General features: G+C 41.2%; 2 protein-coding genes and 5 non-coding genes across 7 annotated transcripts; 1 reads left to right on the top strand and 6 right to left on the bottom strand.

The window, feature by feature from the left end:
• The first annotated feature begins 2,166 nt into the window (after positions 1 to 2,166).
• On the top strand, positions 2,167 to 6,552 carry mydgf (myeloid-derived growth factor). Its single transcript, XM_088394760.1, has 6 exons — positions 2,167 to 2,417; positions 3,214 to 3,264; positions 3,502 to 3,563; positions 4,056 to 4,137; positions 5,456 to 5,531; positions 5,935 to 6,552. Exons 1-6 carry the CDS (start codon positions 2,256 to 2,258, stop codon positions 6,012 to 6,014), a joined length of 513 nt encoding a protein of 170 aa, XP_088250886.1. The 5' UTR covers positions 2,167 to 2,255; the 3' UTR covers positions 6,015 to 6,552.
• On the bottom strand, positions 6,311 to 20,867 carry LOC148388438 (uncharacterized). Its single transcript, XM_088394759.1, has 4 exons — positions 19,315 to 20,867; positions 15,276 to 16,126; positions 14,499 to 14,570; positions 6,311 to 6,438 (listed from the first exon to the last, which is right to left on the bottom strand). Exons 1-2 carry the CDS (start codon positions 20,293 to 20,295, stop codon positions 15,299 to 15,301), a joined length of 1,809 nt encoding a protein of 602 aa, XP_088250885.1. The 5' UTR covers positions 20,296 to 20,867; the 3' UTR covers positions 6,311 to 6,438; positions 14,499 to 14,570; positions 15,276 to 15,298.
• LOC148388443 (U5 spliceosomal RNA) lies at positions 9,001 to 9,110 on the bottom strand. The gene has a single exon (XR_015862372.1). It is a non-coding gene; the product is annotated as a U5 spliceosomal RNA (small nuclear RNA).
• Positions 9,790 to 9,953, bottom strand: LOC148388442 (U1 spliceosomal RNA). The gene has a single exon (XR_015862359.1). It is a non-coding gene; the product is annotated as a U1 spliceosomal RNA (small nuclear RNA).
• On the bottom strand, positions 10,648 to 10,838 carry LOC148388441 (U2 spliceosomal RNA). The gene has a single exon (XR_015862385.1). It is a non-coding gene; the product is annotated as a U2 spliceosomal RNA (small nuclear RNA).
• Positions 11,277 to 11,440, bottom strand: LOC148388440 (U1 spliceosomal RNA). Its single transcript, XR_015862361.1, has one exon. It is a non-coding gene; the product is annotated as a U1 spliceosomal RNA (small nuclear RNA).
• Positions 12,137 to 12,327, bottom strand: LOC148388439 (U2 spliceosomal RNA). The gene has a single exon (XR_015862384.1). It is a non-coding gene; the product is annotated as a U2 spliceosomal RNA (small nuclear RNA).
• Positions 20,868 to 23,442: the final 2,575 nt, after the last annotated feature.

Raw genomic sequence — 23,442 nt, 5'->3', positions numbered from 1 at the left:
ATGTGTTTGGAGGCGGATATTAATATCAACTTGTACATCCGCCAATAAACATTCATTTTAATTAACATGCAATGAAAACAGTTAACAATGGTTTCCTTATCGTTCATGATTTGTTATTTAACAACTCCCCATTATGAGAGAATAATTCTTCATCTTCCGCCCAAAAAAAGGGAAAAATTGCACATAAAAATCGCGGGAAAAGAAAAAAAAAATGCAAATATATTTAAATTCAAAATTACCGATGCCAAATTACGAATACGGCCCTATACAATGTGAGTAGGCCTAATTTTTTTGTTGGGGGGGGCGGGGGGGCATTTGGAAGGATGTGCAGAACAAACCTCAATAATATTAAAATTACAAGTGAGTTGATTTGTGTGGAAAAAATGTAGAAAATTAATTCTTGTAACGTTGGTTCAGCAGTTTTGTGCCTCTTCTGAATTTTAATTTCTATACGTGATTGGCTGGCAACCAGTCCAGGGAGACGACCAGAGTGAGAATAAGTTATATAGTCTTTAGAAGATGGATGGTCAGTCACGACTGTAAATTAAAAGTTTCCTTTCTCTGATGCTGTTTACAACTATTTAAGTCGCTGAATGTGCTGACACATAACCACACAGACATGCTGACATTTGGTTCACATCCCCAAGTGTGTGCTCAAAGTCTGGGAAATGAGCGTCATTAGTGAAAGGTTCTTGCTCTGTCTGAAAGAACTGTATGTATTTGCCCAAGCCAAATGGTTTGTTTGCAGTTGTGAGAAGAAGCTAGTGTTCAGCGAATGAACAAATATATTTCCCTGCCTACTACATCCTGCGAGAGGAAACCATTCGCATGGACCACTTATTCATGTCAGTGGCCTGACATGTTGTTGTTCCCTGTTTAAAATAGAACTGTGCCCACTGACCTTGGCGTTTTCTCCAAAAAGCCTCTGTGTTAAAAACATAGCACAAAAAATGATTTAAGGCAACATACCAGAGCGCAGTTTCATTTTTAGCTCGTCTAACCTAAAAAAAATCTGATTTTGTCTATGATAGCGATAGATAGATAGATAGATAGATAGATAGATAGATAGATAGATAGATAGATAGATAGATAGATGGATGGATGGATGGATGGATGGATGGATGGATGGATGGATGGATAGATGGATAGATGGATAGATGGATAGATGGATAGATGGATAGATAGATAGATAGATAGATAGATAGATAGATAGATAGATAGATAGATAGATAGATAGATAGATAGATAGATAGATAGATAGATAGATAGATAGATAGATAGATAGATAGATAGATAGATAGATAGATAGATAGATAGATAGATAGATAGATAGATAGATATGCAAACTGTTGCTTTTCACTTTTTATTTCATAAAATTATAAGTGGAGGTCTCTGCCCAATGACTTCTTTTATTGTCATATTTTGGTCCATGAGGTGTGATGGACAGAGAGGCACCAGCTGAGCATTTGAGGAGGCCACTTTCTGTACAGACGTTTTTTTTTTTCTGCTGTATTCACATCTTTCACACATGGCTGGCAGACCATGTTGAGGTTTGTCGATTCGGGCCAAACATATGTTCATCTGTCACACTTTGCTGGGAGGATGCTTTATGGCTCTAAAGACATATGTGTAAAAATACACACACTTGCCGAGATGCCCTAACGGTGACAGGACAGCGTTTATTTTTGTCTCTTGTTTTGCTTTACTGTGCAAACATGTGAGTGCAGTATTAGTACAGCAAACAATGTTACATATAAGTTGGCATAACTTAGTCTTGTTTGGAGACAAATGTTATTCACAGACAGTGACCGCGGGGTTAGCATGTCTGGCTCAAAGTTCTGAGGTTTGCGGTTCACAATTTGGCTCCAGACTGTGTTGAGTTTGCATGTTCTCCCTGTGCTTCCTACAGGTACTATAGCTTCTATCGACATTTTAAAGACGTCATTTTGCAACTGTATAGACTTCATGTTTTCTCATTAAAATACCAAAATTGCAAATTATCTTCACTTGTAAAAAAAATGCAAGGCCATCAAACATTTGGGTTCCCAGGCCCGCGATTAAAAACAAGTTTTGACACCCCAACAAAGGAACTGAAAAAAGACAAATGCATTTCATATTTCTAATCAATAGGTGGCGACAATGCACAGCAAAAGACTTTGCCAGCCGCTTACGAGAAACAACAGAAGAAGCCATTCATAACATGGACTAACTAGTTTCTCTATCAACACCGTCATTGTCTAAATATACATTTAAGGATGGCAACGACAATGAAGTTTCGGGTTACTCACTTAACTGCTTTTCTTCTGTTCATGGTGCTCCTGGCACGTCATCTGGTTCAGGCTTCCGACGAACAAACGAAAACGGTGGAGTTTGACGTGAAACCGGGAGGAACGTTGTACACCTTCACCGAGTCCATTGTATGTATGTTTAAGACTGACTTCATCGCAAAGCGTCCATTTGCTTGAAAATTATCTTGCTGTAATGTTTATTAAAATGTCCTTTGAAACGATGCCAATTTCCTTGTGTACACGACAACATCTACTGTGCACAAGGCATTTATTAGACGTCGTGCAGGTTTCTTGATTGGTTTGCTTAACATAATGAAAGTGTTGCATTCCAGAAAGCACGGACGTTTGTGTCAATATGCATACATCTTGGCTAGTTTTCTGCATGATACTTTAATGTGTTTTATGATGCTAAATAACGCGCCCATCAAGCGTTTCAGGCATGTTTTTTTCTTTCAACTGGAATGTTTTAAAGTCGGCGTTTATAAGCTTCGATTTTTCTTTTTCTACGTGAACGCGGTATCAGACGAGATTGTGTCGCTTTTTGATGACGCCATAGCCTGTGAACGACGGACAAGTTGCTGGCTGCCATTCATTGGCTGAGAAATAGGAATCAATATGCGCTTTATAAAAAATATATATATACAAAACTGTTTGAAGAAAATAAAATAATCAGTGTATTTTTTTCCCTCGGTGCATAAAAATTACCATTAAATAATGGCACAAAACGGTTGAACAAGAAACAAAAATTAAGTGCAAGTATTAATTTTCTCCACTCTTTAACCAAAATCAAATCGAGGTGCTATTTTTGTCATGTGTATCATTTGATATTTGCCCAAAAGTATATGAGGCCTACTCACGTTGTAGTACTGAGCATAAGTGCACCTAAAAATGAATGCATGTTAACATTCGGTTTTTTTTTTTCCAGGGGGATTACGAATGCTCGTTCTCTTCCAGTGCACAAGGAGGAACCAATGAGGTTCGTGTCACAACACCTTTCCTGCAAAATAAATTACCAAGACATGCATGCGGTTTGTCACTTGCTGTCATAATGTGGAATGTTATCTGTGACAGCAGGGGTGGCACCTGCATTGCAACATGCACAACATTGCAAATGTAGTACCACACGTGTCCAAGTGAGGGCGTGTTCATTGTGGTCAATTCCAGACAACAGACTGATTTTCTATAATGTTGTTATGTTATGCTTTGTTTCTAGAACTGGCTCATGACTATGGGCCTTAGTGAAGACAACAAGCTTTTTTCCTGCTCTGTGTGGAGGTGAGACCACACGTATGCACTCGACGCATTGTATTAGGAATTTAGTTGTAATTGGAAAAATTAAGAAACAAGCAACGGTAGCATACAGTGCTTATCCTCTAGGTGGCAGTAATGTCATATGTACTTTCACTTCCATACAAAGTCACCGGTAAAAATGTTACCTCCTCCAATGATGCAGGTAATAAGGTCAATAGCGAGCACCAAAGTTGTAGGTCGCATGCTATGTCCTGGTTAATAGAGGCAGGAAACCCTCAGAAATTAAAATGTAAGTCTGTTTGATGTAGGCCTTAGAGACATGTCATTCAACTTTAGTCTTCAAAGTATTGCGCTTCATTTTGCCATCAAGATACCATTAATCACCAAACAATTCCACATGGGCGACTAAATAACGATCAATTAATCGATTACAATGTCCATCCCTAGTTAAAGGAATGAATGTATGCAAATTAATTAATATGCATGACAACTAATCAGTTTGTTTTCTCCACAAAGGCCCACAGGGAAATCATACTTGTTTTTCACCACATTCAAAATGGAGTTGAAGGGAACCAAACTTGAATATGCAAATGCATTGGTAAGTATAAATAAACCATTTTGTGTCATCAATATTGGCTCTTAAAAGGTGAAGTCAACCCCAAAATTTCCTTTGGACGGATATCCATCTCATGATGCTTCCATTTTGCCACTTGCTGTCGATTAAAAATGACATCACAATTGCTGGGTGTCAGGTCACAACCAATCATGACTCAGCGCAAGAAAAATTGGTGAGGTTGACTTCACCTTTAAGTCCACAAACATAAATCCTCTGAAATGATATGCCAAAGTGCACCACCACCTGGCGAATGTTATAGTTACATTCTGAAGTTTTCGCTTCCTCAGCGTTTCTCCTGACACCGAGTGATCAGTTGGCACTGCACTGGTGTTGGACAGCAAAAAGCTGACACCAGTTCAGCGCCATCGCAAAAGACACAAGCCCCGGTGACAGTTTCGACTCGCTATTATGTTCTCCGTATGCACCCCCAGCATTGTGCTGATCAAAGTGCTTCCACTCTGAGGAGGTTTGGAAAGTACAGAGTCGGCATAAACGTCACATAATCAAAGCAAAGCGTCACAGAGGACAATCCTTTTTTCTTTTATATTACTTGGTGTAGTTCGTAAATAAGGATGCCTCCGGCTTGGCAGTACAACAAGGCTCAGGATGTTTTTGCTTTTCATACAGCTCACAATTTCTAGAAAGAAAGTACACTTTAATGCTAAGTTGATTGACACTGCCTTACAATTTTTTTTAATTTAACACAGCAAGATATTTTCATTAATGTGGACTGTACAAAAGAAAGCTAAATGATATGCAGGTAAACAAGATTCCGTTTGTAACCTGAGATTCACTATTTGTAAGCCACCATGTTTTTTGTAATTAATTTCTGAGGCGCGATAAGACGAAGCCACCAATTACTTGGTCTTACATTGCTGAGGCGAATTGAATGATGCACATTATCACCACCACCTTTTTGCTTTCCCTTTGATTTATTGTTTCATTTTGTGACTTATCTTTCACCACTTGTCTCCATGGAAACCTGTTTTATCTCCCTCGGTTGGAGCTACCGTACAGCCCAAACAAAAAATTGAAATCTGGCTGAGAGGAAATGAGGGGAAAAAAGGTTGAAACTTCATTTGGGTTTCATGGAGGGAAAGATTTGGACCGGCTTCCTGAGTGATTGTTGTGGCCACGCCTCCTTGCACCAATAAGGACATTCTCTTGGCGTTCCCTCCACCTGCTTCACACACAAACAAAGAAATAATCTTACCAAATGAGTACACAGCATTCCCTTGACCTTGTTGTTTAACCTTCCTCCAATTCTTTCAATCATATTCGTGTGTTTTTGTATTTCCAGTCGCAGGTGGCAGTCGCAGCAGGACAGAGTGACACGAATCTAAATCCAGAGGAATTCACCGTTCAAGAGTCTGCAGGTGAGCTTTTATCATCTCCCAGTGCTTGTTGTGTCTAGGTCACCTCTACCTCTCATGTGGCCAGACGACATTCATATTCATTCCCTTTTTGGATTATGTGCTGTCCATAATGTCAGGTAGTTAAAAAAAGTCTGATCTGTTTCGGGATGGCCACTTCCTGCAAATATTTAAATACGTGAGTGTCTGCGTGTGAGCTGTGGCCAACAGCAGCTTGTGTGTAAGTCTGATCATTGAGCCCCGCCCCCTCCCATGTGAGGTCATCACAGTAAATATGATTTGAAAAACCCGTAAAAAAGGATCGTTTCAAATTCTGTGATCGATGAACTGCTATATAAGGACACTGACTTGCTAAGAACATCTGACCCACTTTTCTATTTCGAATCTGTCCCTTGTGACTTCCCAGTTATCCACACAGAAGGAAAGTTCAAGTCTCAACTGGCCAAGGTGATGGCGATCGGATACACGAGACACACAGAGCTGTGAGAACTCGGTGCTCGGACGTCACACTCTGCGTCGAGGATGACGACAACTACATAACATTTGATGATAAATAAAACCAACAAGATCCTTTTTAGTTTTTACACGACTATTTTTCTTCTCTCTTCTTTTTTAATATTTTTGGGTGCTGTTTGTCCTGAAGCAAGACGCCATCATGTTCTCTAATCTGATGCGTCTTTTACCCCCAGAGGCAACATTTCCATAAATCCTCATCCCTCGCTTGTTTGGTGAATACAAATTAAGAGAAAAAAAAAACATAGTTGTGATGGGTGTATACCTTGTTTACTTTCTGTGTCCTCTCTCGCTGTGGCGGCCGCCCATGTAGGTTGAGGAAACGATTTTGGTTGGGACTTTTGTTTTTGCCATCGGTCAAGCGTTCCTCGGTGGGCCCAACACATCTAGGTGATAGCTGGGGAAACACAAATAAGATGTTGATTCAGGTTTTTTTTCTTCTTTTTTTAACAGGGGCTTTTTTTCTACACTTGTAATTTCTGATCCAATAAATTTGAGCTGACACTGAAAATTCTCTTTTTTTTAAGTTGGTGAACCTCACACATTCATTAGTTGAAGTGACTTATGACAAATGTTTTTCCTTCACTGTGCATGCACAAAATAAATGAACAAATTAATGCGAAAATGGCTATTGTTGCACGCTCACATGTGCAAAAAAATAATATTCTTACGTTTACCCTTTGTTGTTTGCCGTTTGAGCCCACAGATGGGGGGGACATCATCTTGGTTTTTTTTTGACGTTTGACAACTGTTTTTGATGTACTGCTACAACTCAAGATGAGTTCACCTTCTTTGAAAAAGTAAGCTTTTTGATCCATTTCTCACTCAATGCATGAAAAATGTTCAGAATTTTTATGACTAGATCAGTGATTCTCAATCGTTTTAATGCACAGTAGTGGAGTGCAGCGTTTTTTTAACCTCTATTGAGCCATGGAGCATGTTCAACTAAACAAGGCCGTATTTCAAAATTAACTACACATGCAAGTGAATTCAGATGAGTTCATTACACTGTTGTATATTTTGTGAAATCTTTTGGTATGCCATCAGATTTTCCCAATGTAAAATAAGTGCCTCGGCTCATTAAACGCTATAAACACACTGAATTATTGCGAATTCAATTTTTCATGTAAATTATGCCTGCGAGTGAAGCACTGTCAAATCTTTTTGTCATGCCCAAAATAACCTCATTTTACACACAAATAATCTTAATTTAATCTCTACTCTGATGCAACAATGCGGAACGCTTGCTCAGCAAACACGACTCCATTAAAATAAATGTTTCTAAAATGCATTTTGCTCCATTAGCATGTATCGTCCCGGGATACATGAGATAAAGAGCTTTTCATTGTTGCCTCTTCATTTCATGCGGGAACGGCTTTGCAGGGGGATGGACTAAATCCTGCAGTACACGTGGGAATTTATACGACTCTGTAGTCTCATGCATTCTATAGAAACGTCAGGAGGGATTAGTTCATTTGATGTTAAGCCTACAGCAAGCAACACATCTCGATTGAAACCGAAAGATGTTTAAATACATCTAATAAATGTCACATTGACCCGCCGTACTTGACCAGTTGATGTTGACTACAGTCATGACACCCACGAGGCATCCTCGGCGTAATAAAAGCATCAAAGCTTTTCGAGCGCTCTGTAGCTCGGTATCACTTCACTCGTGTCCTTTTTATGATACTCCAGGCGGCCTTTATGTTGACATCGCCACTCTTTTGCACTTCTAACACCCCCCTGCTCCATGAACAGAATATAAAAATCCCTTTTTTTTTTGTTCTAAATACAATCCATGCTGGCAAGAAGCAAGGCAGATTGTGATGGCGTGCTATAAAAGTCCAGTCATGATGTTGCTGCTGGGCAGGCACGACTTTGTTCGCCAGCTGGTTCACCGCTCTGCTCTTGCTTCCTCCATAATATCTCGGCAGCCATCTGATAAAGGCTGTCATGAGATGTTGTAAATGCTTTCATGTTCCACTTTTGATGAGCTCAACTTGACTTTGGAGTTAAGAGTCAAAGGTCAAAGCGGCGGATTGGCTGCGCTAAAAAAAGCTCGCTTCTACTCATTTGCTTCAAACTGTGCAGCGTTCCAAATTAAATGCCCCCCAAAGTGGTACAATGGAGGGCAACTGAAATAAATGTGCTGTTGACATTCTAATGAAATTGCTTGGCATTAACATGCAACAAAGGATTTTCCTTTATAGTAGCCGAACACAAACAGCGAATAGGTATGTTTTCCTGAATATGCGGAAAAACATACTCTGCTTAAAACCTCATATTTAATTCCCCAACCAAAAAACTTGAATATAAATAGTATACATACTTAAAGCAATCGGAAAGTTAAATATGAATTATTAACGTAATGATCAATGTAGTACCTACAAACTGCAGATAGGAGACAGTATTGCGCCTCCTTGTTCGCTAATCTGTGCATGCTTATCATCTAATCATTAATTAGAGATTAATTAGAACATTTTCTTCGGAATTTATGACGTGTTTGTATTCCTTCCATTTATAATGTAAGATTATCCTCATCTAATATTCTCATTGTATTTTTTTTTCCGTTAAAGTGCAGCCCGAATACTTCTTTGTGGATTTCAATTCAACAAGGTTCGCAATCCTGCGCTTGTGTGGGTTTTAACTTACATTATAAATTTACATATGTTCGCTTTATTCATGACGCTAAACTGCGTAAGCGCACCTGCGTGAAAAGTTTTTGGTCTTTTCACGGTCTGCAGGAGCTAAAACTTTTCACGCGGGTGCACTTAACGAGGGAACTTGAAAAATGGCGGTGTACCTAATGGAGTGTCCGTGTGATTCCCTCGTTAAGCGCACTTGCGTAAAAAGTTTTAGTTTCTGCAGAACTCGAAAATGACCAATATCATTCCAACATAGCGTTCAAATTGGGCCGGCAGTCATTATGATTGTATAATGCTTTTAGACAAAGAGAGGAAGCTCCGCTTTCGCAGAGCATCAAAAAATTGAGATACTCTTGTTGTTCCTCCCCACGGAAATCTTTAGTAAAAGGCGAAAGATTTATACGATCTGAAGAGAAACAAGAGTGAACTGATTGAAAGCGTCGACACGGGCCACCCGATTGCTGGTCTCACCAAGTTAGCAGGCGGTGTCACACTCATGTTGTAACAACATTTTTTATTTATTTTTTAATAAAAATAATAGACCTTGATATATTTGCTATATTTAGGATGACCTAACGCCTAACCAAGACGTATAGTTCAAACAAGTATTTGGTGTTTAGAAATGTAGTTCGTCGTCGTAAACGATGTCAGCACAAAAGATTGTGGGTACACGATGACGTTAGTACTTAATTTTTTTTTATGACAGCGTCGCCTATCGATTGGGCGACTATTTTTTTTTTTTTTTTTTTAGTGTGAGTACTGCAAGTAAAATCAGTTGTACGTCTGGGTCCACGTACCTTTTGGCCATTAGTTTTTCTTTAGTGTAGGTAAATTAAGAACGGGAAATGATCCGTGGGGGTATTCCAGAAAGCAGGTTATGTGAAAGTTATATCAAGGTCTATTATTTTTATTTTTACAAAAATATAGGTTTGTATCATGTAACAAGTCTGGAACGTAGTTATTTCATTTTATTTTGCACTTACTAATTTGTTTAATGAAGTTTGGCAAGTAAATGCTCCAAAACACTCAGTGTGTCCCGTCACTGTAAATTTAAGCATCGTGTAGGCACACTTCTACCGTGATTTTGTATTGCACAGGTAAATCAGGGGAGAGCGCGAACGCAGTCCCCCACTACCAGAAATTATGCAGTCGAGATTCCCACATTTGGAGAATTCGCAGGGGTCAGCACAGCCGAAGTGCAATGGCTGAGCCTCACCCTGGGTGAACCACCCTCTTGATCATGGTATCTCCCCTGCCAGGTAAGTATGAGTTGTATGAGTCGCCGGGGCCGAAGTCTTTACCGCGCACACCATCTTCAGTCAGAGGCTAATTTGCTACAAATGTGTGAGCACACATATTCACTGGATGAGACAGCATTCATAGAACTGTTAACATAGTACCTTTAGTCATTACAAAACCAAAGGATTATTAATTACGTAAAAAAATAGATTAAAAAACATTATCATACATTGCTTCTGTTTCTATTGCCTCCACGCCTTTGTTCACCTCCTTTTTCTTAGAGTCGCCATCTAGTGGTGATGGCAGCAACCATAATAAACCATAATAAATGAAGTAAAAACATGCCCATCATGCATTGCTTCTTTTCACCTGAGAACCCTAAAACGGTATGAATTTGTATTTATTGAAAATCTCCAACATTACCGCAGGAAAAAAAAATATATTTCTTTTTCTGAACAAGTTTTGAAAATGACATTTTCTTAAGAAATTGAGCATAAGAATTGTACTAAAAATTTCTGGAACAATGATAGGAAAATCTCAAGCAAAGAAACACATTTTAATTATATTTTAGAACGGCTACGTACAATCTTGCTGCCTCAAGTCGAGTCGTCATGGACTTAAACCCCTAAGACATGACTTACTGCTTTAACCTGTGAGAATGAAGTTAACGGATTGGATCGCAAACGCTTTCAGGGTTAACTACTCTTGATTTGACCAGTAGAGTGGGGTGCACCGTTCCTGGAGGTACTGCAATACCAGGTCGATGCGTGGAGTGGACGGAGCAAGCCCCTATTCCATCTCCCTGTTCCAAAAATCAATTTAATATATGGTCCCCGGATAGGGGACGTATCAGATATTAAACTGATAAGAACAGATACTACACTTGATCTTAGCCAAAAGACCGAGAAGCGATAACCTGTCATGGGTCTGAGGCAACCACTTCAATAAAGAGACTACCAACTCAAGTTACGGTTTAAATATATCGACTCGTGCTAATGGGTACCGACCACCCAAACAACAACTATTAACAGTTTGGAATGATAATGCGTCACTGTGCTGCTTTCAACCTGTGCATCGAACAAATGGTTGCAGATTTTCGTGTGTTCGCGTAGGTTTGGTGTCACGAGGTTCACGTTGACCCAACAGAATAACGATGAACTGAGCTCCTGATGGGACGGGAACGTAGTTATTACATTTTATTTTGCACTTACTAATTTGTTTAATGAAGTTCGGCAAGTAAATGCACAGTTGCAGAATACAGTTAATGCTCCAAAGCGCCCGGTGTGTCCCATCAATGTAAATTTGAGCTCCGTAAAAGCACCCTTCTGTCTTTTGAATTCAACAGGACAATCGGGGGAGAGCGCGAACGCAGTCCCCCACTACCAGAAATTATGCAGTCAAGATTCCCACATATGGGGAATTCGCAGGGGTCAGCACAACCGGAGTGCAATGGCTGAGCCTCACCCTGGGTGAACCACCTTCTTGATCATGGTATCTCCCCTGCCAGGTAAGTATGAGTTGTACAAGTCGCCGGGCCTAGGTCTTTACCGCGCGCACCATCTTCAGTCAGAGGCTAATTTGCTACAAATGTGTGAGCACACATATTCACTGGATGAGACAGCATTCATAGAACTGTTAACATAGTACCTTTAGTCATTACAAAACCAAAGCATTATTAATTACGTAAAAAAGTAGATTAAAAAACATTACCATCATACTTTGCTTCTGTTTCTATTGCCTCCACGCCTTTGTTCACCTCCTTTTTCTTAGAGTCGCTATCTAGTGGTGATGGCAGCAACCATAATAAACCATAATAAATGAAGTAAAAACATGCCCATCATGCATTGCTTCTTTTCACCTGAGAACCCTAAAACGGTATGAATTTGTATTTATTGAAAATCTCCAACATTACCGCAGAAAAAAAAAAAAATTCTTTTTCTGAACAAGTTTTGAAAATGACATTTTCTAAAGAAATTGAGAATAAGAATTATACTAAAAATTCCTGGAACAATGATAGGAAAATCTCAAGCAAAGAAACACATTTTAATTATATTTTAGAACGGCTACGTACATTCTTGCTGCCTCTCAAGTCGAGTCGTCTTGGACTTAAACCCCTAAGACATGACTTACTGCTTTAACCTGTGAGAATGAAATTAACGGATTGGATCGCAAAGGCTTTCGGGGTTAACTACTTTTGATTTGACCGATAGAGGGGGGTGCACCGTTCCTGGAGTTACTGCAATACCAGGTCGATGCGTGGAGTGGACGGAGCAAGCCCCTATTCTAACTCCCTGTGCCAAAAATCTATTTAATATGTGGTCCCCAGATAGGGGACGTATCAGATATTAAACTGATAAGAACAGATACTACACTTGATCTTAGCCAAAAGGCCGAGAAGCGATGACTGGAAATGGGTCTGAGGCAACCACTTCAACAAAGAGACTACCAATTCAAGTTACGGTTTAAATATATCGACTCACGCTAATGCCACATACCGACCACCCAAACAACAACTATTAACAGTTTGGAATGATAATGCGTCACTGTGCTGTTTTCAACCTGTGCATCGAACAAATGGTTGCAGATTTTCGGGTGTTCACGTAGGTTTAGTCAAAGTCAAAGTCTGCTTTATTGTCAATTTCTTCAAGACACACAAAGAGATCGAAATTACGTTCCCACTATCCCACGGTGACGAGATAGTTCACAATGTACATACAAGTAAACAACACAAGAAAATAAAACAAGAAGGCGCAAACAATGAATAAATAATAAATAAACAAATAACACAATAAATAAGTACGGGACGCTACGCAGAAGGGGGAAGAGGTACAGGAGCCTGCGCTCCCGCACCGCCAGACTCACCAACAGCTTCATTCTCCAGGCTGTTAGGATCCTGAACTCTCTTCCCCCTTCTGCGTAGCGTCCTGTACTTATTTATTGCATTATTTGTTTATTTATTATTTATTCATCACTCTTATTTATTCATTGTTTGCGCCTTCTTGTTTTATTTTCTTGTGTTGTTTACTTGTATGTACATTGTGAACTATGTCTTGTCACCGTGGAATAGTGGGAACGTAATTTCGATCTCTTTGTGTGTCTTGGCATGTGCAGAAATTGACAATAAAGCAGACTTTGACTTTGAGTCCTGGTGCTGAATATTCCCTCGTTTCTTTACGAATAATATTTTAAAAATCATTTTTAGTTTGTATGAATCCCCCAGCAGATGATAACCATTCATAATAGATCATTTCCATATACTTAACTATGAATTTACCAAATGTTGTTTTATTTATACTATTGTTATTTTCCTTTTTACTTCAAACTCTAAATCCCAGATGGTGTTTTGTCATTGGCAAACCCACTATCTTCTTCAGCATGACCAAACAGGCTTAAGTGATGCTAAAGTCACCAAGCAATCTTATCTTTTTTTTTTTTTTAAGAACCTGCTCAAAATAAACCACACAAACACCTCGCGTTTGAGCGACCTCAATGAATAAAACATGGCGTCGCTGTGCTGTAATAAACAAGTACTGCATTCCAGTCTCCTCTAACACACACCTGCCCACTACTCCACCCACCCCCCTTTTCTACTTTGCATCTCCCGATATTTAGAAGGGAACAGATGGAGATTGTGGCCCAGGTCAGTCAAACCATAGGCAGCAAAGGCAATAGGATTTTTCTAACACCAGGGGTCTTTGAAGGACTCAACCAATGGCCAGCTGCCCCCTGTCGAGGGTACGTTGACCCTGTCAGCTCAGAGCCGTTACACTCCGCTCTAGTCTTATCAGGCCCAGATACGATTTATCACCCGCCCCCCCTTGCTACATGTACTTTTGTGCTCCACTGAGCCAAAGTAGTCTGAGCTGCAATTAGTTCCCATTATATCTCAAGGCCGGGTGGCATTTATGCAACCCCCCCAAGGTCGTAATGCGCTCAGGAGTTGTTGCTTGTCATTTTTGCAATTACGGCACTCCTTTAAATTCTCTAATTGGACCCTTTTCTGGTCTCCTTTAAGAGTTGCTGATGTAAAGAATGGGGACAATCAGAAGCTGATCTAAATTAGTGTTTATGCTCGGATGCATGAAATACTGGGAGATGTAAATAGAGGAATTTGGCATATTTATTTATCTATCTATCTATTTATTATTCAAATTACAGAATTAGGGTTTTTTTTCTGTGTAACTCTGTTTGCCTTTTCCACTGACACTTCCAATTCCATCGCTTCAATTTGTTGCATTTGTGCCGCTCTCCAAAATGTTCCATTCTGAAACCACTAGTGAGATCTAAAGCACACAATCAGCTTTTAAATACAGCGGTCTCCACCACTTTTGCACATTTCAAGCGTCACATGACAAGCAAAAGAGACTGCAATCTGTTAGAGTGATGATGCAATTTAGAAGCTACACTTTGGGATCATCAAGCCCAAAAAGTGCAATCTGTGGGTGCACAGCGAGCATCTGCACGGGGGCTCTTGTTACCAGAACATTAAAGCAGACAGATGTTATGATGGCCTGTGTGTGTTGAGTCTAAGGACCAAGGAGATTTGTAGACAAGCTGTTCTTTCCTTACTCACCCCACATTGACGTTCTGTCACCTTGGAAACCTGCTCCGACTCAACTCATTACGGCCCGGCCTTCAAACTCTCCTGTTGAGTAGAAATGATTGAGAAATTATTACCTTGGCCTGCTCACATCGTGACTATTGCAATTTCTTTTCACTTTTCGTCACAAAAAAATAAATAAATCACTAGACTGTCTCAAATGCTTGTTAAGGTGTCATAACATCTGCTGTCTGCTAATTTTCATTCAAATAAACTACAGAGATTCCTAATTACTATGTATGTATATATTAGTTTAAGCTTGAGGACTTTTGGTTAAAAAAAAATGATTAGGGTGAACATAACAGAAACTAAAAATCATTTGTGTCAGCAAAATGCATCATAGCGTTTATTTGACTTTGGGGTGACCAAGCATGTAGGACACGTTAAAGGCAAGGCTGATTAGATTCTCCCAATAATTAAAATAACAATCTTACAGATGAAAGGTGCATGTGGTGCTTCTCACCCAAGGTCATACATGATGATATTTCTGCCGTAGAGACAGAAAATAACATGAAAACGTCGCAGAGATATCAATGCTTTCAAGTTAGCTAGTGGCAACGTAAGATGGCCGCCGGCTTTCTTTCATTTCAATGGGAAAATTGATTTGAGATACGACATATTTGAGTTATGAGTGTGCAATAAATCAAGCTCATAAATTAAGATAGTGTTTAAGACGTGTGATTTGAAAATACAACTTTTGTGAAGAAGTTTCTGAGAAAAGTGCTACATAAATAAAATTGAATGACATACTTGGCCTTGGAGGGGCCGCAGTCTCACACGGTGGTTGAAAGCAGTCTTCTTTTTTCAGGGTACGGAGGAGCTTTGCGGGGATCCAGCGTTGTCTTGGCGGGGTCTGAGAGTCTGTTGTGAGGGTAAGGTGGAGGTTTGCGACCTCTGCGGCCTTGCCCAGATGGCGGCGGTTTGGCGGCCCCCGCGAGAGGCGGCCCCGCCGAAGACGCTCGCCTCTCTCTGTCGGCGTGGGTCGGCGTCTCAGAGTCTGCGGGCGGGCAGCTGGCGGACGGGTGTCGAGAAGTCGCAGACAGACAGAAGCGCACGGTCGCCGGGTGGTCGTTCCGCGGCGGCTCGATAATGACAGATGGGCCGAGCACGGCGGTCGGAAGACATTTTGGGGACACCGGGGAGATGGGGCTGATCATGACAGATGACGAGCCTCCCGGGGAGGATGGAGGAGATTTCGGGAGGTTGACTGTCAACGGAGAGAGTCCGGGCGTGGGTGGTCGGACGGGGAGACTTCTTTGAGGTGACAACGTGGGTTGCGGCTGAACGGAAGAATCCGAATTATTGACCGTTAGCAACCCTCCGCGTCGCGGAGAACTTCCAAATCGAAGCGCTTTGGTCAACTCTGCGCTCAGTTGGCATGGCAACTCAACTGGAGGTGATCTCCTCCCACTTGGATGGTCTCTTTTCAGGGTGTAGGTGGTTCCTCGGTGATCTCTTGACACCGAGGGCCTCGGATGGGCTCTTATCACCGTCACTTCGTTGGAGCCAGAAGAGGAACAGCTCTCGCCTCCTGCTGCTTGGTGCTGCTCTTCTTCATCCAAGTCGATGCAGGAGGTCAGATAGTCGATCTGATGCACCACCTGAACAACAACACACAGGGTTGAGTGAAGAAAAAAAATATTCAATAACAAACTTTTTTCTCAAGTTGGTCAACATTTAATTTCATAAACAGATAAAGCCGCAGAGCATTCAATTGTAGGACGTTTGATGTTTGACATTTATAAAGGGGAAAGTCAATATGCAATTATGAAAATCAATGGTGCTGTTTTTTTCCCCTTGCAAGTACAGAATTACACTGCAGTTTTTATTTTACTGTCATGTGAAGTTAATTTGATTACATTCTAATCTAATTCTAATTGGAGTGAGTTTCTCCTGCATAGACATGTAGTAAATTACTGTACCACAGCAAATAGTCCAATTTAATAAGGTCCAAAGAGTGGCATGAGATTTTTTTTTTTTATGTAAAATATGTGCTTTGCCGCAATAAAGGTTGGGAGGCGCTGATGTGAAATACAAGAATTGACAGGAAGTAAGATAACGATTGCAAACAGCAGACCATGTATATCTATTATATGCAGCAGTCATGGATCTAGTGTTTTTATTTGGCACCAACACACACACAACACACACACACTTGCGTAAAATTACGACAGTTGTTATGATGGGAGAAAATTACTCCAGAGAAAATATTTGACCTCTCCCTCCACCTGTGCATGGATAAATCCTGAGCTGAAACAGAATTATTTCTTTTTTTTATTATTACAATTTTTTTTTTATATGTTCCGAAAACCTATCCTTGTTGATGTCAAAGGATGACCTGTTTTCCACCCCCCCCCTCATCTAGCTTTGTGGCGGAGGCGTTTGGTTTTTCTTTTTCTTTGAAGTGCAGAGTGCATGTTTGTGTGGATGTGACGCAGGGCTAGCAGCTTGTTATAATGTCAGGAATCACAAGAGATAAAAGAGTGCAGGACGCTGATTTAGTGCTGTTGTTGTTGTTGTTACTGCTCCTCCCAAGTGTGTTGATTATAAACAATCATTGTGGTGGTGGCGAGGAACCGCATAGCACGTCCTAACATTTTGGATTCCACTTGCAAAAGCAGCGATTAATGATGCGCTTTGAATGATTCCCGATATGGTCAATTAATATTGCAGGAAATTTGTTAGTTATGTACTCGAATAAATTTTTGACACATTATGGAAAACTGAAGTTATGTACGAGAATTAATTTTTGACACATTATGGAAAATTGGCTGTCGTTGTGTGTTGCTCTCCATTAAGTGTGAAATTAAACAAAAAAATTTACTTCCACTTTTCATGAAAAATAAAGTATGTAAAAATGGGGACAGTACTTCCTACACATGTACTGAACAGAAAAAAATCTTATCTGAAAAAAATAAACCATCCCATACCATCCCACCGAAATTAAGTTTTTTGTTGTTGTTGAAAATTCTACGATTTGTTTTTGATTTGAATCCGATTAATTATTCAACCTTAGCGACAGAGTGTACCGAATAAATGAAGTGCTGTCACGATGAGTGAAAAGACAAGTACTGGAATAGCTAGCTTAAAAGTTAAGTAGCAAATTTGGTTTAAGATACAGAATGCTAATTTGCGACAACTCTGGAGTCTGTCATTCTACTTGACTGTTGTGCTAATGATCAGACAGTAATCCGGTAAACGTCGTAGCAAAACATCGTCTTTCTACTTTTCCTCTACTGTTTGTAACAGCTGTCAACTGGGTTTAACTTAAAAGCAACTGTGTGATCATTAGAATTCTACCAGTAATTGGTTCCTAAATCAAACAGAACGCAACAGAATGATATAACAGGCCTTTGAATACAAAAGTGTGACAAAAACTCTTCTGTGCTTTTTCTGCCTTTGATGTATGTCTCATTTACGAAAATTGTGGATTTTTTTTTTCTTCCATAAATGTCGCCAACCTGCTCAGTGATGTTTCAACACAAGCGTTTCCCTCCGACCCCGGATGACAAGGTTAATGCCTGAGCTTTATCACTGACCGGGTGGATGCGGATGAAATGCGGATAATGTGAAACGTGAGGTGGGCACGAGAATAAATGGATAGTGAAAAGCGGTCCAACTGAGCTTTGAACAACATCTGTCCAGGAGGAAGAAGAGTTTGGAGGATAAGAGATGATGATGATGGGGCACAGGAGGAAGACAGAGAAGCAGGTGGACGTTTCGCTTACTGTCATAACGCATCATTTCGGGAAGCCCCTGAACATGTGTGGCAAATGAGGCGTGACTCTCATCTCGTTCAAAAAAAATTAAAAAATTACGTATGACTTGAGAGCAAACACTGCACAAGGACACAAAAAATGGGAGTGTGAGCAAGAATGGGAATAATTTGCAGAATGTGTTGGATGCACCCAACCCAAATGCTGACTCCCTCATGCATATTTAATTCTGCTGAAGGCGTACAGTTTGAGTATGCAAAGTCATAAAAAAGATTTCTAAAGACAGGAATGTTGGAGACTGGGGTTCTCGGGGGGCCCCATGAGAGACGGCCAGAGAAATTGATACTAGAGGTCCCGCAAGGATCCACATTAGGACCCTTACTTTTTTCACAAAGGCTACGTATTTGCCCACAAGAGGTACCGTCTAGTTCCATAATGAGCAACCTAACAAAAACCCTTTCTCCACTACACCTGAGCAGCTTTAAGTTGCAATAACACAATTCACCACTAGATGGCTTAGCAGCACTTCCACCTATTCATCTCTATCTTTAAAGGAAATTCTTTCTAGATGGATCGGAACTATCCAGCATTTTAGCCTCACAGTTATGGTTTTCGTGTGAATAAGAAGCTATTAAAATTTAAGATGACAATCAAGACAAACATTTGACAAACATCTTAAAACAATAAAATCGAATGTAAAGAAATAAACAGTGAATAAATGGCAAATCAAGGTATAAACTCCTTATTAACTGATTTATCAACTCCCAGACAGGAGTTTAAGTGGATTCCAGGCTATGGATGAAACTCTAAAACATTCATCCATTCATCTTCTCTACCACTTATTGAGGTTTCAGGTGAGTGGTCACAAAGGAGCTCTGAGGGCAACTAAAACAACAATGTGGGCCTGCGACATAAAGAAGTTTGACACCTCCGATATCAAGTCTGCAATGAATCTGACGTACATGCCATGTGGGAGGAAAAAAAACAGGAGAAGAACCTGCCAACTCCATACAGGTATACCTGAGAGGCAAACCCCGAAGCACTTGCACAGAATGAAAACAAAATCTCTTTACCTCTTTCATTTCCTCCTGAACATCCCTCAGTGCAGTCAGAACATGCTCCAGGTTATCCACCACCCGCTTGAGCTGGTTCCGAACCATTTTTCTATTACAGTCCATCCCCCTCCTGGGTGGTTCCTCCTCGCTCTTTGGTTTGTGCCGGACCCACCTGGTCTGGCTGGTGGCCAATCCCGGAATACGTTTGCCGTGTTTCCCTGGACCTCGCAGAGTGGTGGTAAAGCCCAAACCTTTGTAAGGAGCATCACTGGAAAAGATGACTCCATTGGAGCCTTCCACAGGTGTTTCTCGAAGCATACTGAGGTCTCTTTGGCTCTGACAGTTCCTCCTGATGTAGCTGAAACTAGATCTGAAACCACGCTGTCCATCTTTTGATGTTCCCTGAGGGTTTGAACTGAGCCAGACAGATGACTGCAAGTCTCTCTGATGAATAACGTGGCTGGTGTAGTCCCAAACATCCTCCCGGCTCTCTTCCAAGCAGACGCCAACCTTAGAGTCTGAATCTTCTATTAGAAGAGCTGGAGTAGGAACCGGGGGGGTTCCCTCGTGAGGCCCGTATTTAGCGACCGGGGAGGCGGACATGGGACTGTCGCCGAGGCTCGGGTGGCTAATGGGATCTAGTTCCACGTCTGAGGACTGTTTGGACTTTGCAGGACTGCCGTCCTTCTGTTTGCCCAAGATATGGTGGCCCCTCAACACCACCGGCAGCATCCTGGCCATTCCCACGCCATTGCAACGCAGCTCGCTCTTCTTCGCCTTGTTCTTGCCCGGGATGGAGAAGATTCCGATCCCTTTGGTTCTCTCCAGAGGGGTCAGGTTCTCATGGAGCTCGGGGTTGGATTTGTAGGGCCCGTTGAGCCCCAGGTCAGCGCTTTGCTGGGACTTGAGACTGTTGCGCAGCCACGGGATGAAGTGAGGAGCATGAGTCTTGAAGGCTCTGTGCTCCTTGGCCACCGGAGCCCTGCTGTCAGAGAACATGCTGATGGATGATGTCCACGAGAAACACAGGGAAGACGGACTCCTGAGACGGCGAGAGCTTCCTTCTTTTTTGCCATAAATCTCCTCCCACTTTTGCCATCAACTTCGGCAGTATCTCCTCAATCTGTCACCGCTTCCCGCTCCTGCCCTTTTTTTTTTCTCTTCAACTTTTATCCAATTTTCTCCTACTTGCAACTCATTCTCAAATCATCCGAGCCTCGTTTTGTGGTTTTGATCTCATCACCCTGCCTCCTCCTTTCTACCTTCTCTCCCTCATTCGTGTCTCTGGAGCCTCTCAAGCCGGCTTTTGAACCTGCGTCTCCTCTTCCAGCCCTCCAGCGACTCACTGGCTCACACAGCAGAGGTTTCTCGTCTCTACAGCTCTCTCGCTCGCTCTCTCTTCCCAGCACCCCCCCCTTTTTGCTCTGCAGCGCACTGCACTGCCTCCAATTCCCACTCTTTCTTCCTCCCACTCCCTCTCACAATTCTAACTCACTGCCCTCATCTCTCCACTGTCAGTCCTTTATCCTGTCATCGCAACTGTCCCGTTCGTCTCCTCTTTTCCCTCAGCTTTTCGTAAGCCGGCCGCCGCTACCCACCCTCCGGCTTCCAGGAGAGAGAGCAGCTGAACTCCAATCAAGATGCCAGTGTTATTAATCCCTGGTTAGCCGGTATGTGCCCACGTGACTCCCCCTGCCTGCATCCTCATCTGATTACTCCTTACCCCCGGCTCAGCCCTTCCACAATTAAATGCTGCTTTGGCTAAGAGGAGGTTTTAGGGGAGGGATGCGAGAGGTGGAAAAAGGGCAAATAATTGTAAGCTACAACATCAGGCATCAGCAGTTTGACAGAAACTATAAGCTGCCCAGCTGCAGAGTGGGAAAAACTGTCACGTTAACCCGTACACCCCTTTTTTTTTTTTCTTCCGCAAAGCAACTTTCATTTGTTCCAATAATGCAGACAAGTGCTATTTTCAGCTTTCCTCGTCGCTCGTGTAGTAAATCTTGGCAGCTTGGATGAGATTTCTCGTATTTGACAAGTCCGGGGATGCCTCCCAGGTACCCTCCTCGCGATTCATGCGGATGCTCGGGGTCCCTCCCGCTCTGATGGAAAGACAGCAGCAGTTTTGCTGTCACTCAGCAACGAGCATCTCAAAGCACACGTCATTCCTCGACTCAGCACTCCAATGTATTCTTCTGACAATGCCCTGTTGATATGCTGACATCCTCTGACATGCACAGGTACATGAAGGGGAGGGGGATATCAGCTCAGGAGGGGTACCGTATAATCTGCAAGCTAAGAAGATTCCCGCCTACATGCCGACAGACTGCTGTCGGCCAGTAAGGACCACTAGTCTGGATCAAAAAACAATAAAGAGTAATAGAGCGGCTTCTCTTAATCCTGTGGAGCTTTCTTGCTCTGCACGGCATGCAGACTGTGCACAAAGTCTGCCTCTGTGTAATTATGAGGATGCTCTATCGTGAATGAAAAAGCATAAAATGAATATTCTAAGATTTAATACAGAAGTTGTAGCATAAATTCTGCTTTAATTTGTCAACTATAATAATGGTCAATTTTCCTCAACAGTGAAGCAAAATTGTTTTATGATTGTGGTTGAGGGTGGAAGGAGACAAGATGAGACAGCTACTCTATTATTGATGCAATGCATAGCACATCGATAAACAAGTTAAAATTAGGACGGATCATTAATAATAACAACGATGCCGCAGTATAGTAAAAATTGTGGTTGCGTTTTAATTCAGGGGTGTCAAACTCATTTTTGACACAGCCGCATCGTAGCCATAGTTTTCTTCGGAGGGCCAATATCAATGTAAACGCCTTATTTTATACACACTATAGACTAATAGAACAAACTGATAAATAACTAGTTTTGAAATCAGACTAGTAAAAATTATTCAAATATTTTAAAATGATTGCTAGCAATATCGCTATTTTTTTTGATGCACAATTTGTTTTCGCGGGCCACAAAAAAATGATGTGGCGGCCTGTATCTGGTCCTCATGCCTTGAGTTTGACACAAATGGCTTAGAATTCAGGGGTCTCAAACTCATTTTTTTCACGGGCCGCATTGGAGTCATAGCTTCTTTTGGCCATTATGACTGTCAACCCAAATAAATGTATGAGCACCTCATATTATATACAGTAAAAGCTACAAAACAAACTGACAAATAACTCGTTTTCAAATCAGACGAGTAAAAACTGGTCAAATATAAAAAAAAAAAGACATTAAAAGTGAAGACAATTTGCAATTGTAGTAATGACACACGAATTTGATGCATAATTTGTCTTCGCGGGCCACATAAAATGATGTGGCGGGCCGTATCTGGTCCTCATGCCTTAAGTTTGACACCAATGGTTTAGATTGATGAGTTTTTACAGTACTTTTGTACAATAAAATATCAATATAGCTTGAAAAACCTGCAAGCCAAGGTCGAGTATGTATCTGGAAGGAACCATTGAAGCCAAACTTGAGAACAAAACTGCCCTGAATGAAGTCAGCACTCAATATAAACATCAGTTAAAAAGTTCCCTCCATCCATTTTCTTTAGTGCTTTTCCTCATTAAGGTCACTGGTGAGCTAGAGTTGGCTTTTGTTAAAAGGCTTTTGTCATACCCCCCCTGGGTTTTGGATATTATTGGTAATTGTATAAGTCATGCTATGTGTCAAAATGACTCGTCAGTAAAACAAGAAAGCTAGTGATGGCCAAAGACTTTTTTTGCACAGCACTTTATATTTATTGCCCTTTTTAAAGACCTTGAATTTATGTCTCTTAAAAGGCTCTATTTTCCTCCAATCAGCGAGCCTCTTGGATGAGGTCCATAAATAACAGAGTGGCGAAAGACACAATCATGGAAATAATAGGTAGCTGTCTCACTTGCAGTTCATTTCAGGTTGGCTGAGCAGCCCCACTAGTAACTCACATTGCCTCCCGTCCTTCTATTATGTAAATGTCTGTGACTGAGCGAGCCGTTGACACAATAAAGCTTTCAAACTGAAACAAATTTTGAAAACTTTATCGGTTTTGTTATTGTGTTTTCCAGCGTAAAAATGCAAATATTTGATATCAGGTGTCTCAGTGCATCTGCAATGTATTCACAGTGGTTCACCTTTTACAAGTTATGTTC

This window comes from Syngnathus floridae, chromosome 13 (assembly GCF_059516105.1).
Source record: "Syngnathus floridae isolate MCC-2025c chromosome 13, RoL_Sflo_1.0, whole genome shotgun sequence".
NCBI classification, from domain to species: Eukaryota; Metazoa; Chordata; class Actinopteri; order Syngnathiformes; family Syngnathidae; genus Syngnathus; species Syngnathus floridae.
The sequence above is the reverse complement of the archived record's forward strand: the minus strand, read 5'-3'. Positions and strand labels throughout refer to the sequence as shown.

Coding starts and splice junctions, on each gene's coding strand:
- mydgf (XM_088394760.1), top strand. CDS start 2,256: ATGGCAACGACAATGAAGTTTCGGGTTACTCACTTAACTGCTTTTCTT. Junction 3,265..3,501: donor CACAAGGAGGAACCAATGAG/GTTCGTGTCACA, acceptor CTTTGTTTCTAG/AACTGGCTCATGACTATGGG. Junction 5,532..5,934: donor CACCGTTCAAGAGTCTGCAG/GTGAGCTTTTAT, acceptor GTGACTTCCCAG/TTATCCACACAGAAGGAAAG.
- LOC148388438 (XM_088394759.1), bottom strand. CDS start 20,295: ATGTTCTCTGACAGCAGGGCTCCGGTGGCCAAGGAGCACAGAGCCTTC. Junction 16,127..19,314: donor TTCAGGAGGAAATGAAAGAG/GTAAAGAGATTT, acceptor GTTGTTGTTCAG/GTGGTGCATCAGATCGACTA.